General features: G+C 46.8%; 1 protein-coding gene across 1 annotated transcript; it reads right to left on the bottom strand.

The window, feature by feature from the left end:
* Nucleotides 1–1,013: 1,013 nt before the first annotated feature.
* On the bottom strand, nucleotides 1,014–12,696 carry LOC108512228 (putative pregnancy-specific beta-1-glycoprotein 7). The gene is given in 6 exon segments (XM_017847386.1): nucleotides 1,014–1,306; nucleotides 1,703–1,981; nucleotides 5,212–5,490; nucleotides 9,868–9,878; nucleotides 11,034–11,388; nucleotides 12,633–12,696. Coding segments are annotated over 6 exon segments (1,281 nt in total).
* Between the last annotated feature and the right edge of the window lie 910 nt (nucleotides 12,697–13,606).

The raw sequence follows: 13,606 nt of genomic DNA, 5'->3' as shown, positions 1-13,606 counted from the left end.
TAAAAGATAGAATAGCCAGTTATGTAGAGACAGAAAGTAGAATGGTGGATGCTAAAGGTTAGGGGGAGAAGGAGTGAGAGTTACTGTTTATTGGGTACAGAGGTTTAATATGGTAAAAGGAAAAAGTTCTGAAAATGGATAGTGTGATGGTTACACAACACCAATGCACACTTAGAAATAGTTAATGATAAGTCTTATAATAGATATATATAAAGTGTCCTGGTAGTCTTACACTCTATACACTCTTTGTGGCATTGCCCCTTTCCTGCCATGCAGAGCCCCAGAGGTGAATCTCCCTATTTCTCCAAGTGTGCATCACTCACTGTCCTCTGTGCTGTGTCCCACGTGCTGTGCGCACAGCCTCATACAGCTGGTGACTTCAGAGCCAGGACACAGCTCAAGAGTCTGCCCCAAGGCTCCCTCTCTTCTTATTTCCCTGTAGCCTTGGCTTCACTTCACCTGGCAGCTCGATTTAGCCGAATTCAAGACAGGCCACCAGGACTCTTTCTCCACACATGCTGGTCCCACCCTAGGTGGAGTCAGGCAGGGCCAGTCACTGGAGAAGCCTGAATCAGAGCAGTCAGCAGTCTGAGCTGCTCCTCTCTCATCCAAGGGTCTTCCTCCTCTCATTTGGGGGAAAAATGTGAGTGAGCTTGTTTCAAACCCTCAGATGTTCCTTGTAGCTCATGGAGTAGGTAAAAGAAAACAAAGACGCGGCAGAAAGGGATGTGTTGGTGACAGCGAGAAGCAACGTGACCTTGAGGACTCTCCTTCTTTTTCCTCTGTGAAGACTCTTCCAACACAGGGCTCAGGGCTGAAAAGCCCCCTCCCTACCCTTCTTAGACTGGACACAAAGTCAGCCATTAGAAAACAGGAAAACAAGGAGAAAAGAGTCTGTAGAGACAAATTGTGAGGGTTCAAGAGGAGAAGTTAGGATTTGCTTCTGCCCATTGGACACAGACTGTGAATAAAAATGTTTCCTGACTCTTCTCTGAAAGCCAGATAGACTCCACCTAAAACCCTATTGCCAATGATGCAGGGATCCACTTACCTGAGACTCTGATCATCTCGAATGTGGAACGTTCGCTGCCAGTGGCTGAGTTACGAGCAGAGCAACCATAGAGCCCACTATGGTTTGTAGTAATCTGGGGGATATAGAGCCTTCGTTCTGATTGCAGAAGCTTCCCATTTATCCTCCAAGTATACTGTGCCCGTGGATTAGAGTACGTGAAGCATGACAAGTAGAGGTTTTGTCCTGAACCATAGTTGATCAATGTGGGGAAAATCTTGGGGACGTCTGGACCATCTGGAGTAAAGGAAATAAAGGCACAGGTGATGTCATCCAAGGGAAGGGGATGCTCCTGGTCTCTTAAATTGACACAGTGTCCCCCTGAGCCAAGACACACCCTCAAGTCCCAGCCAAACCCCTTCTGTGTTCACTGAGCCAAGGCCTGAGGTATTCACCTGTTTCTCCCATCACAGGTTGTAGACCCCAAGTCTCCCATGACAAGAGCATCCTCTCCCCTTATATTCTTGGTTAAGGCTGTGCCTACCCAGGTTTTCCCAGGGCAGGGAGTCATGTCCCGCTCAGGTGTCCAGAAATAAAATTGTCTGTACTTGGACCTGAGACAGACTGAGATGTCTGGTCTCTGTTCGTTTTGGTTTAAGCTTGTGGTCTGGCCCACAGAGGAAACAAAGATACAGAGGACATCCAGGGTGACTGGGTCACTGCGGGTGCTACCAACTCGGTCCCATATTTCACATTCATAGGTTCCTGTGTCATTTCTTGTGACATTGGGTACAATGAGGATCTTGTTTATACCGGGTTGCTTTAGCCTGGGACTGACAGGGAGGCTGTGACCATTTACCCACCACATGTACGTGTAGCCCTGAGTCTTAGGTTCACAAGTTAAGGCTTCAGAATTCTAATTCTCCATGGGGTTGAAGTTTTTGCTGGTGATGTAGGGCTTGGGAAGCTCTGCTGTGTGGACAACAGAGAGAAGATTGTCTGGTGTGGCACCTTTGATTCCTCCACAGACATCCTTCAATCAGAGTTGGCATCCCCCACGTCTCCGCCCTCCTGAGTCCTTGAAAGTCAACAGTTGGTGCGTGTGTCATAAGACAGATGCATGATGATCTAAGGGCTCAAAGACTGTGAGGCTGCCTGCTCTGTCTTAGGGAAGCACAGACTTTCTCAAGTGTGAATTGAGCAGCAGTGTTGGGTCATGGACAGACACATCACTGGGAGTCACAGGCCCAAGTACCCCTCCCAGTCCCTCTCTAATCAGCTGGCAGGCTGGCTCACCTTGGATTCCTTACCTGGAATGTGCAACTGCTGTGCCCCTTCCAAATTCCATCCTACTTTGCCCCCTAGATGTGATTTCTCTGCAGTTTCCATTTCCAAGGATATTCTGGAGATGAGTAATAATGGGACTTCCCATTGTCCTGAAATCCTGAAGATACTGAGCAGCCTGGCCTGGGACTGGATGTTTCAGCAGAAATAAGACAGGGGAGTCCAGAGTCAAGCCTGGAGGTCAGTTCAGTCATCAGGCAGTGGAGGCACAAGGTCGGGCAGGTGTTTTCTGCAGGTGTTTCATGATGACTTACTTGAGTCAGTGACCTCCAGAGATAGGGCAGAGTGCAAGGAATGATATAGAAAGAGTGAAGGGGACAGGCAAGAGCTGGTGGCTTGGGAGCAGAACCATGTTCCCTGTTTTGGGTTCTCTAAGTTTCCTCTCCTTCTGCAGAGGACAGGTGAGGACTATGTGGATCTTTCCAGAAACACATGTGGACATTTGCAAATGCAGAACTGACTGGTGGAAAGGGTGGGAATGAACTGCTGGAAATCTGGTACTCATGGATCATGTGTGTTTGATGAGTATGAGACAAATTTGGAGAGGTTTTGCAAATATTTTCTTTCATTGGACCCTCTACTCTCCGATTCCATTTGTTTGACTACTCTAGGGACCTCATGTAAGTGGATTCCAGAATGAATCTGAGAAGCAACTGCCGGTTGCCAGGAGCTGGGATTGGGGAGAATCAGAAGTTGTTCATGGGTGTGCAAGTTGAGTTATGCAAGACGAGGGGATTCTAGAGATCTGCTGTACAGCTTGATGCCTACAATTGTCACAAATTGAGTATTTCTTATGCATAAGACTTAGGACAAAAAGTGTTTTGGATTTCTGACATTTCTTGATTCTGAAATGTTTGTCGTATAGTTACTGGTTTAGCATCCCAAATCTGAAGGATTCAAAATTTGAAATGCTCCAGTGAACATTTCTTTTCAGCATCAGATTAGTACGCCAAAGTGGGAGGTGATAAGCCAAATAAATTCTTGCCCCCCCCTTTTTTTTCCTCTCACCACGTTTCTAGCTTGGTGATTAGTTTTTTTGGCAATTCCATACTGGCCATGCAGCACTCGTATATTTTTGAAGGCTTTGGGATGTGAGAGAGTCTGATTGCTATTTTCTATGTCATCAAAATTTCCACCTTTTCATGGTTGCATCTTTTTCTCAGTGTCTCTCTTGTGGGCATCATTAATAAGAGCCTCTCAGGTCAGATTTTGGACAGATTTTTGTAATTCTGCAAAAAATGTTACCGGGATTCTGGTAAGGGTTGTGTTGAATCTGGAGCTCACTTTGGGTAGTATTGTCTTACTAACAATATTGATTCTTCCAATTCATGAGAATGAAATGTCTTTCCGTGTATTGTTGTCGTCTTTAATTTCTTTCAGTAATGTTTTGTAGTTTTCAGGGTATAACCCTTAGACCTTTTTGGTTAAACTTATTCCAAAATATTTTATTCCTTTTGATGTTAATGTGAATGGAAATTCTTTTCTGAATTTCCTTTCACATTGTTCATTGTTAGTGTATAGTCTAAAGAATGATCTAAAATGAGTGAAGGGTACACGCAAAAGCTGGTGGTTTTGGAGCGGAAACATATTCCCTGTCCTGGAATTTTGATTTTCCCTCTCTCTTTGCAGAGGGCACGTGGCTCTTCCCTGATAGTCAGATAGGCTTCACTGGAAAACATATTGCCAATGCTCCAGGGATCCACTTACCAGGGACTATGATCCTCTTGATTATGAAATTTGTTCCACCAGTGGCTGAGTTATGCATGAAACAGACATAGACCCCTCTATATGTTTTAGTGATTTGGGGCATAAAGAACACTTATGCTGATTTCTGGAACTTCTCATCATTCAGCCAAGAATGCTCTGCCAGTGGGTGAGAGTCTGTGAGGCAGGAGAGCTTGGGGACTTCCCCTGTATGGTAATAGGTGTATGAAGAAGAAATGGTGGGGGCATACAGGCCATCTGGAGCAAATAGAAGAAAGTCACAGGTGATGTTGTCAGAGGGAAGGGAAAATCCTGGTCTGTGGAAGGGCCACAGTGACCCTGTGAGCTAAGTCAGAATAAGTCCCAGCCAAATCTCTGCTGTGTTCACTGATCTGGAGCCTGAGACATACACCCGTTTCTCCCATCATAAGCTGTGGACCGTGATTCTCCCATGACAGGAGCAGCCTTTTCTCTCCCGTTGTTGATCAAGGCTAAGCCTACTCTTAGTACTCAAGGCCAGCTTTGATGTCCAGGAGTAAAATTCTCCGTACTTGGACCGGAGAGGGACTGGGAGGCCTGGCCTCTGGCCATGTGTATTTGGGATGGCAGCCTGGCTCACAGAGGAACAGAAGATACTCACAGAGGAGATTCAGGGTGACTGGGTCACTGCGGCTGGAACTCACTGGGTTCTTCATTTCACATTCATAGGGTCCTGCAGTATCCTTTGTGACACCAAATATAACGAGGGTCCTGTTGGTTTTGGACAGCTGCAATGTGCGACTGTTACGGAGGCTCTGACCATTTATCCACCACCGATAGCTTGCGTCCAGAGTGTCAGGATCACAGGATAAGATCACAGTCTCCACGGCCTCCCTGGGGTTTAAGTTGCTGCTGGAGATGAAGGGCTTGGGAGTCTCCACTGTGCAGATAACAGAGAGAAGATTGCCCTGTGTTGCACCTTTGATGCCTCCAAAGACATTTTCAATCAGGGATGGCCTTTCCCACCTCTCAGCTCACCCCAGTCCTTAAAAGCCCATGGCAGGTGTTTGTGTTAAAAGACAGATGCATGGCAATCTGAGGGCTCAGAGATTGTGAGGCTGCCTGCTTTATGTGGNGATGGCAGCCTGGCTCACAGAGGAACAGAAGATACTCACAGAGGAGATTCAGGGTGACTGGGTCACTGCGGCTGGAACTCACTGGGTTCTTCATTTCACATTCATAGGGTCCTGCAGTATCCTTTGTGACACCAAATATAACGAGGGTCCTGTTGGTTTTGGACAGCTGCAATGTGCGACTGTTACGGAGGCTCTGACCATTTATCCACCACCGATAGCTTGCGTCCAGAGTGTCAGGATCACAGGATAAGATCACAGTCTCCACGGCCTCCCTGGGGTTTAAGTTGCTGCTGGAGATGAAGGGCTTGGGAGTCTCCACTGTGCAGATAACAGAGAGAAGATTGCCCTGTGTTGCACCTTTGATGCCTCCAAAGACATTTTCAATCAGGGATGGCCTTTCCCACCTCTCAGCTCACCCCAGTCCTTAAAAGCCCATGGCAGGTGTTTGTGTTAAAAGACAGATGCATGGCAATCTGAGGGCTCAGAGATTGTGAGGCTGCCTGCTTTATGTGGGAGAAGCACAGACTTTCTCAAGTGTGAATTGAGCAGCAGTATTAGGTCATGGAAAGACACGGGACCAGCAGTCACAGCTCCTGGTGCCTCTCTGAGTCCCTCCCTCTCCAACTGCCTGCCTGGCCCACCCTGTGGTCCTCACCTGGAGCATGCAGTGCTGGAATCTTCTTGGTTTCATTCTTATTTTGCCCCCCAAGGTATGTTTTCTCTGCAGCTTCCCTTTCCAAGGACATCCTAGAGATGGATGATGGAACTTCCCATTGTCCTTAAACCCTTTGGGTACCGGGAAGCCTTTTTATTGTGTACTTCAGCAGAAATAACACAGGGTAGACCAGAATCAAGCCTGGAGGTCAGTTCAGTCATCAGGCAGTGAAGCCACAAGTTGGGGCAGTTTTCCCAGCTGTCTCATAGTGACTGACTTGAGCCAGTGACCTCTAAAGATAGAGCAGAGTCCAAGGGATGACCTACAAAGAGTGAAGGCGACAGGCAAGAGCTGATAGCTTTGGACCAAGACCACGTTCCCTGTCCTGTGTCCATGGTGCTCCCTTCCCCCTGTAGAGGGCAGGTGATTACCATGTGTATCTTTCTAGAAATACATGTGGATGCTTGCAAATGCAGAACTGATTGGTGGAAAGGGCGAACTTGAAGTGATGGTGGAAATCTGGCCCTCATATGGGTTTGGTGACTATTAGACCAATATTTGGGAAGAAATCTTGCAGATGCTTTCTGTCATTAGACGTTCTACTCTCTGATTCTGTGAGTTTGACTACTCTGTGTACCTCATCTCAGTGGATTCCAGAATGAATCAGAGAGTAGAATAGTAGTTTCCAGGATCTAGGATTGGGGGAATAGGGCATTGTTCCATGGGTGTGCGCTTTCAGTTATGCAGGATGAAGAGGTTCAAGGGATCTCCTGTACAGCTTCATGCCTATAGTTCATACAGATAAAGTGTTCCATATGCAGAAAGCTTAAAACCAAGTGTTCTGGATGTCTAACTTCTGTTTTATTTTGGAATATTTGCAGTAGATGCACTGGTTTAGCATCCCACATCTGAAAAATTTAAAATCCAAAATGCTCCAGTGAGCACTTCTTTTTAGCGTCACATCAGTGGTCAGAAGTGTTGGATTCTGGAGCATTTCAGATTTTGGATTTCTGGATTTGGGATGCTCAATTTGTAATACTGTAATTTTTGCATAAAATGTAGTCAGGAGTTTAGAACTCATGTTATGTTCTGACTCTAGTAACAAAACAAAAAAAGATTTGGAGGAAACATTAAAAGGTTGTCATAAGTGGAAAGTTTTACTGATGGTCGAAACATCTAAGATCAATTTCTGGTAGTAGTATTTGTCTTGATACCCAATTAAGGGTTAGGTGTGCCATGAATTCCAGCAGGATCACATTATGCTCTAGGAAAGATGCCAAAGATGATTTGAAAATAGTAAGTCCTTTAGTAGAGAGAGTCCCGTTAAAAGGACAGAACTGGTCAGTGTGTCAATTACATAAAGGGAGGAATGATGCTGAATTAAAAGAAGTGATGTGTGTTATGTTAGTAAATATAGAAAGAGCTCCCTGTTCCTAATTTCTGTGTAGAGTTAGGAAAAATGGAGAAGAGCCCAAAACAGGTATGCGAAATGCTTTCTTCATTTTCTCTCAACCTCAGGAAATACAACTAGAGTTTCAGTTTGTGTGAATTAGGAAGAGTCTAAGTGAGACGCGAATGGCTCATGTGTCCCCCACACGAAGAACCGCAACTTATGAAAATGGCATCATCATGAGGAAACAATCATATGTTGCACAGGCAGTAAAACCACCAGATAGTACCCACCTGGCCACCTCCAACAGGTCCCCAAAACCACCAGTATTCCCATTACATGTATGTTACAGCCTTGGTCATTGTCCCACAAGTACAACATTTAAAAATTGCTATTGTCAATACAAAATGTTAAATATGAAGTTGAATATGTTGTTCCACTTTTTTTTTTACCATCACTATTTTTGAATTTTCCTGTTTCAGTTTTGGAAGTTTCTATTGACACATCCTCAAGCTAGGGATTCTTTCCTCAGCTGTGTGCATTCTACCAGTAAACATCAAAAGCATTCTTCATTTCTCTAACAGAACTTTTTTTAAAAAAAATTTCTGAGATGGAGTCTTGCTCTGTTGCCCAGTCTGGAGTGCAGTGGCACGATCTTGGCTCACTGCAAGCTCCGCCTCCTGTGTTGACGCCATTATCCTGCCTCAGCCTCCCGAAGAGCTGGGACTACAGGTGCCCGGAACCACGCCTGCCTAAATTTTTTTGTATTTTTAGTGGAGATGGGGTCTCACCGTGTTAGCCAGAATGGTCTTGATCTCCTGACCTCGTGATTCGCCTGCGTTGGCCTCCCAAAGTGCTGGGATTACAGGCGTGAGCCACTGTGCCTGGCCATCTCTGAGGGATTTTAATGAGTTGTTGACTTTTGAGTTTGTTCAGGTTTATACTTACTCTTAGAACTGAGTGACAAATTTGAAGCTTGTTATATGCCTGACAAGAAACCAGAAGTCTCTAGGAAGTGACTGGAGAATGTGAGCGCCATAGTAGGTTGAGGATGCAGTCACGAACGAAAAGGGGGAAATCAGCCCATGGGCTTTGGAGACAGCAGTCCTGTCCAGCCTATGACACCCTGGTGAGTCAGTGCAAAGATTACAACAGTGACAGCAAACTGGCATGGCTGACTCCATCTGGCATCTAGTCTCATACTGGCTGTCTTCACTTATTCTTGGACATAGGCCAGGCTAACCATGGGAGGAATTTAGTTTATGGTTTAACTTTGAAGCAAGAATGATAATAGTTCCTCCCTAAAACTAATATCCTTATTTTGCCCAGGGATTGTCTTTGTAAAACTGATGAAGACCATGAGAGTAAGATTATAGGAGGGAACTGAATTCTGCTGAAATATAGGCACAGTTTCTATAATCCCTGACTTCTCAAATGTCATTTGGTCAGAGTTTACAAAATTTGTAACTAATTGCTGCTCTAGATAACCTCACTATTGTAGAACCTGAGATTGGTCTTTTGAGATGTTTCTCATTTTTTGCATTCTGGCAACCCACTGATCTCATCCATACTCATGACTAGGGGCTCAGCCAGTCATGTGGTCCCCACCTATAGTCATATTCAAGCACAAACAGATCATTTCCCTCCGCCCACATGATTCCATCCCCAAACAATCAGCAGTACCCATTTTTTAGTCCTGTGCCCCTGAAACTATTCTTGAAAATCTCTAACCCCTGATCCACTAAGGAGGCTGATTTGAGTAATAATAAATCTCTGTCCTCCTGTTGGCAGACTTGGAGTCATTAAAATCTTCATTTACTGCAAATCACCATCTGGATCCAGCCTCACAAAGGGAAAGAGCCCTGGATTGGCATAGAGTGGAAGCTTATTCTCTTAGTGACCTGGGGACACCAGGTCAAGATGAAGCCTGGCAGGAGTGGCAACTCCAGGTGATTTCTGTGCATTTCCCATTTCCTGGGACATGGGCCATTCCACAGTGTTAGCAGGAAGGGAATAGGACAGTCAGCCTAGTTAGAGGGAGTGTCTGGGGAAGGCCTAGCGGTGAAAGAAGAAGCTGTGCAGGACAGGGCTTGCCAGTTAGAATGAAGTGGGAGGAAGATGAGGGACACAGAGAAGCAGAGAGAGGCAGAGATAGCATGGCAGTGAACAGTGGGGGCTACAGTGACTTCAGAGACCCCAGGGACTAGGTGTCCCCATTTCCACAGTCCAGGACCAGGGAGCCCTGAAAACCCTCCAGTGCCCAAGGAACTTCAGAGTTACATGAGGTAGGGTGTCTTTAATGGCAAGAGGTAGTGGGGGGATGAAACGTGGGCGTCAGCCTCTGAAGGAGAAGGAACAGGTGTGACTAGAACCTCCTAGGATTCTACATCTGAGATCCAGTCTCTAAAAAGGTTATGGATCATTCATTTCTTCATTCAATTCCTTCATTTGTTATGTGAGAGCACCTGAGTGTGTGTCTCTCACTGGACTTGAGCTGGTGGGGGGTGTGAGTGGGGAAAGAATACAAGCTCCTCTCCTTTATCTTGTCATGCCAGTGACATGGACACTTTGGGAAACACAGGATTTGAGGTTCAGTGATAGGGCTTAAGATCTGAGGGGGGGACTGGACATATTTTGCACTGACTCTGACAGTTGAGGCAGGTGATTTAGTTCTGGAGAACAGACTAATCAGCTGAGCATTTGTTCTCACTCCTCTGAGGTTTGGATGCCTAAGAAGAGAGGATTTGAGCCAATAAATGACTATGGGGTCCTTGGAACCCAATAAGCCCTCACTTCTGGTGGAGGAGAGGATGGGCCTGTGGCTGCAGACAGACCTCATGTGACCCTGATCTGCTTTTGTGTTTGTGTGACTCTGGTTCAGTGACTGTGCCTTCCTGTGCCTCAGTTTTCTCTCAGTCAAATAAGCTAACTGGCAAATGGACTGTGACTTTTCGTGCTATCAGTGAATAAATTTTAAATTATTCACAGTCACCTGACCTAATGGTTGGCACAGTGGAGGTGTTCACACAAACAGCATTTATTATTATTCACTTCCATGAGAGAACACCTTTAGGTCTGATCCCTGTGGATAAGCTGCTGCCAAGTACATTTTCTCTCTTCTGTTTCTGTTTCTGGGGACATTATATTTTCTGTGGAGGGTCCTAAGCCTCAGAAGGCAGTTGGCTGATGGCCTACAAAGCTTGTCTTTCTGTCCTCTCCACTCTGAGTCTCTGGTGAAGAAAGCTCTGTCCTTGCCTAGACGAGGCTCTGAGGCCTGAACCCTGGCTGGTGAGCAGCTCCAGGAGACACAGTCCTCAGACACCTGGTAAATCCTTGGTCCCAGTAAGCCCTGCCACAACCCAGCCCTGACACAGGCTCCTCAGCTTTATCTGGAGTAAGGATTTAGGGACAGGGGTCTGGGGTTGAGGCTTCTAGGACTGAGCTTCTCTGAGAGTATCTCAAGGGACCTCTTAGGCAAAGCTCTAGTCAGTTCTCCAGGGTCTTTCTCATGGTCAAGTTTATGAAGAGGGCATGAGGTGCTTGGCTGAGACTGATCTCCTCCTGCTGAGCACCCCCCATCAGACTGTCCTTCCTGTGCAGCAAGTGTCTGCAGGGTCTGGAGGCAGTAAAGGAATTCTGATCTGCTGAAGTTTGTCTCCTCTGTGTGTGTCCTGCACTAAATGCCAAAACTCTAACATGGAACATAATGCAGAGAGGGTCACAGGCACAGTCTAGGTCTGACAATCCTGTGTGTGCAAAGTAGAAGTGACCCCGGCCCCCCCACACCCAGGGATCATGTGGAATCACTCATGGTATAAGGTGAAATGTCCAGTTACTCCGTCAATCCTATCACCTCGCTTTGTGATTTTTATGGTGTAGGATCCTGTGTCCTTCTGGGTGACATTCTGGATCAGCAGGGATGCATTGGAATATACAGTTTCTCGTCCACTGTATGCAGGCCCAAGTATAATCATTTCAGTATCTATTGTATATGCTGTAATGTAATGGTGGAGGTCCATCATTTGCCCTTTGTACCAGATGTAGCCAGTAAGATTCTGGGGCAAATTGTGGACAAGTAGCAGAACATCCTTCCCCTCAGAAACTTTGGTTGGCTGAGCTTCAATCGTGACTTGAGCAGTGGTGGGCCAGTTTCAGAAGATTAAAAGTAATGCTAGGAGGTGGAGAGAGCATCGGTCAATATTGAGACCTATGTATGGGGGTGAAAGCATTGGGCCCTGGGTCCTGAGAAGATCTCTTCAATCATCAGCCTTGAAGATACACACACACACCACTAGGACAGTAGAACACACGCACACCCCTTTGTGAGTGTGTATGTGTGTGTGTCCTACTATCCTACTGGGTGAAGGTCAGCAGCATGACCCCCATTCCTTCAACCCTTCTGACCTTGGCATTTTTCTGTTTGGAATCCCCTTCCCCAGGGATCTTCATGGCTCCCTCCAAAACACCCTCAGGTCCTGCTCACATCAGGGCATCCTTAGACTTCTTTCCTGACACCTCCTTCAGAGACCCTGGGTCTTCCCTTTCTGACCTTTCCCTGCTCTGCTCCCTCCAGAGCACTTGTCAACACCTGACCTCACATTCTAGATCTCTTTGCATGTCTGTCTTCCTCCCCATGACAGCGTGCGCTCCATGAGGACAGGGACTTTTATGATCTTGGTTGCACCTCAGTGCCTGGGACAGGCTGCAGACTTTTGTAGATGTGAGAGTTCCCAGGGCCCTCCATGCCTGGGTTGTTTCTTTTATTCTTTCCCCAATTGTAGAGGTTTTTTGCTAGGGACAGTGTTTCATGCCCTGCTTATATTTTCATTTGAAGTGTCACCTGATAATAGTTATTATTATCATTTTACAAAATGTGGTGTCCAGTGCTGATTAACCCGGAAAACAGAACACTTGAGATTTTCCTACCTCTTATCGATTCCGGTTCAATGTGATTTTCCTGTTTTAGCCCCTGTCCCTCTCTGGTATATTTTCCCCTATCTAGGATCCAACAGAACCTTCTTTCTTGTTTTTTGTTTTTTCTTCCTTCCTTTCTTTCTTTCTTTTTTTGAGATGGAATCTCATACTGTTTCCCAGGGTGGCATGCAGTGGCGCCATCTCGGCCCACTGCAACCTCTGCCTCCCAGGTTCATGCAAACCTCCTGCCTCAGCCTCCCAAGTAGTTAGGATTACAGAAGCACACCACCACACCTGGTTAATTTTTTTGTATTTTTAGTAGAGACGGGGCTTCACTGTGTTGACCAGACTGGTATTGAACTCCTGAACTCACGATCCGCCCACCTCAGCCTCCCAAAGTGCTGGCTTCTTTTATTTCTTAGAACCCCATCCTCTCCAGGAAACCCCATCCAATCATTCTGCTTCCTCTTCCTGTGTTCTCCCAGGAAGTTCTCTCCTCACCTGTGAGTAGGAGCTCCTTTCCAGTGATGTGCAGTGTGCAGGGAGGGTCTGAGAGGGGCCCCATGGCCTGTGCTGCCTGCGTCTTCTCTGTGGAGATGAGCCCGGGATCCAGAAACTTGCTGGGCAAGGCTGTCTGCTGTGCTGTCCTTCCTCCTTCTGTGCTGAGCCTCTTCCCGGGGCAGGAGCACTTCTCAGGCTCATGGGTGGGGTCTGTGCCCAGGACACCTCTCTGTTCCCTCCCCTCCTAGTCCTGCCTCCTTGTCCCTCCTTCTCTTTTTCCTTTTGTCTGTGTGTCAGGTCCCTGGGAATTGTGGAGGCCTCTGTCTTTTTCAGCAGTGATTCTGTCACCATATCTCGATGCACACTGTATGCAGAAACACAAACACACACACAAAAGAGACACACGCAGACACACACAGTCACACACATACCCTGTATGTTGGAGAAGCACAGTCCTGGGCCTCAGGCTCCTGTTGTCCCCATGGGTCTGGGTCTGGGTGCACATTCACGTCCTTTGCCCTCTTTCCTCCCCATCTGGCTCTCACCTTCAATGCAGGAGGCTGGAGCTGCACCAGGTCCCTGTCACAGGGACACCCCATTGTGCTGTGGGTGAGTTGTGTGTCGCTTGGTGACAGGGACCCTTCCTTTCTTTAATTGTGTCTCACTTGGCTGCAGCTTCCAAGGATGGATATTCAGGACCTGGGTGTCCCAGAGGAAACTATGCTTCCTGGAGCTGTGCAGAGTGACTCTGTCATGCCTCTTGGGAGGAGAGGCCTGTGGTGGTTGCTCAGTGGGGGCTGTGAGTCCCATGGTCAAAGGGACGGTTCTCAGTCACTCTATTGCTCCCTGGGGTCTTGTGGCTGAACTGGAGCTCAGGATTTCTCATTTGTTCCTGACCATCTTTGGTGTCCTCTCTTCTCTGTCCAGCTGTTTATTCTGTGATTACCACACCTTCCCTGTGGTGGTGCAGGAGG

The sequence above is a fragment of the Rhinopithecus bieti genome, unplaced genomic scaffold (assembly GCF_001698545.2).
Source record: "Rhinopithecus bieti isolate Rb0 unplaced genomic scaffold, ASM169854v2 scaffold_30363, whole genome shotgun sequence".
Lineage (NCBI taxonomy): Eukaryota > Metazoa > Chordata > Mammalia > Primates > Cercopithecidae > Rhinopithecus > Rhinopithecus bieti.
The sequence above is the reverse complement of the archived record's forward strand: the minus strand, read 5'-3'. Positions and strand labels throughout refer to the sequence as shown.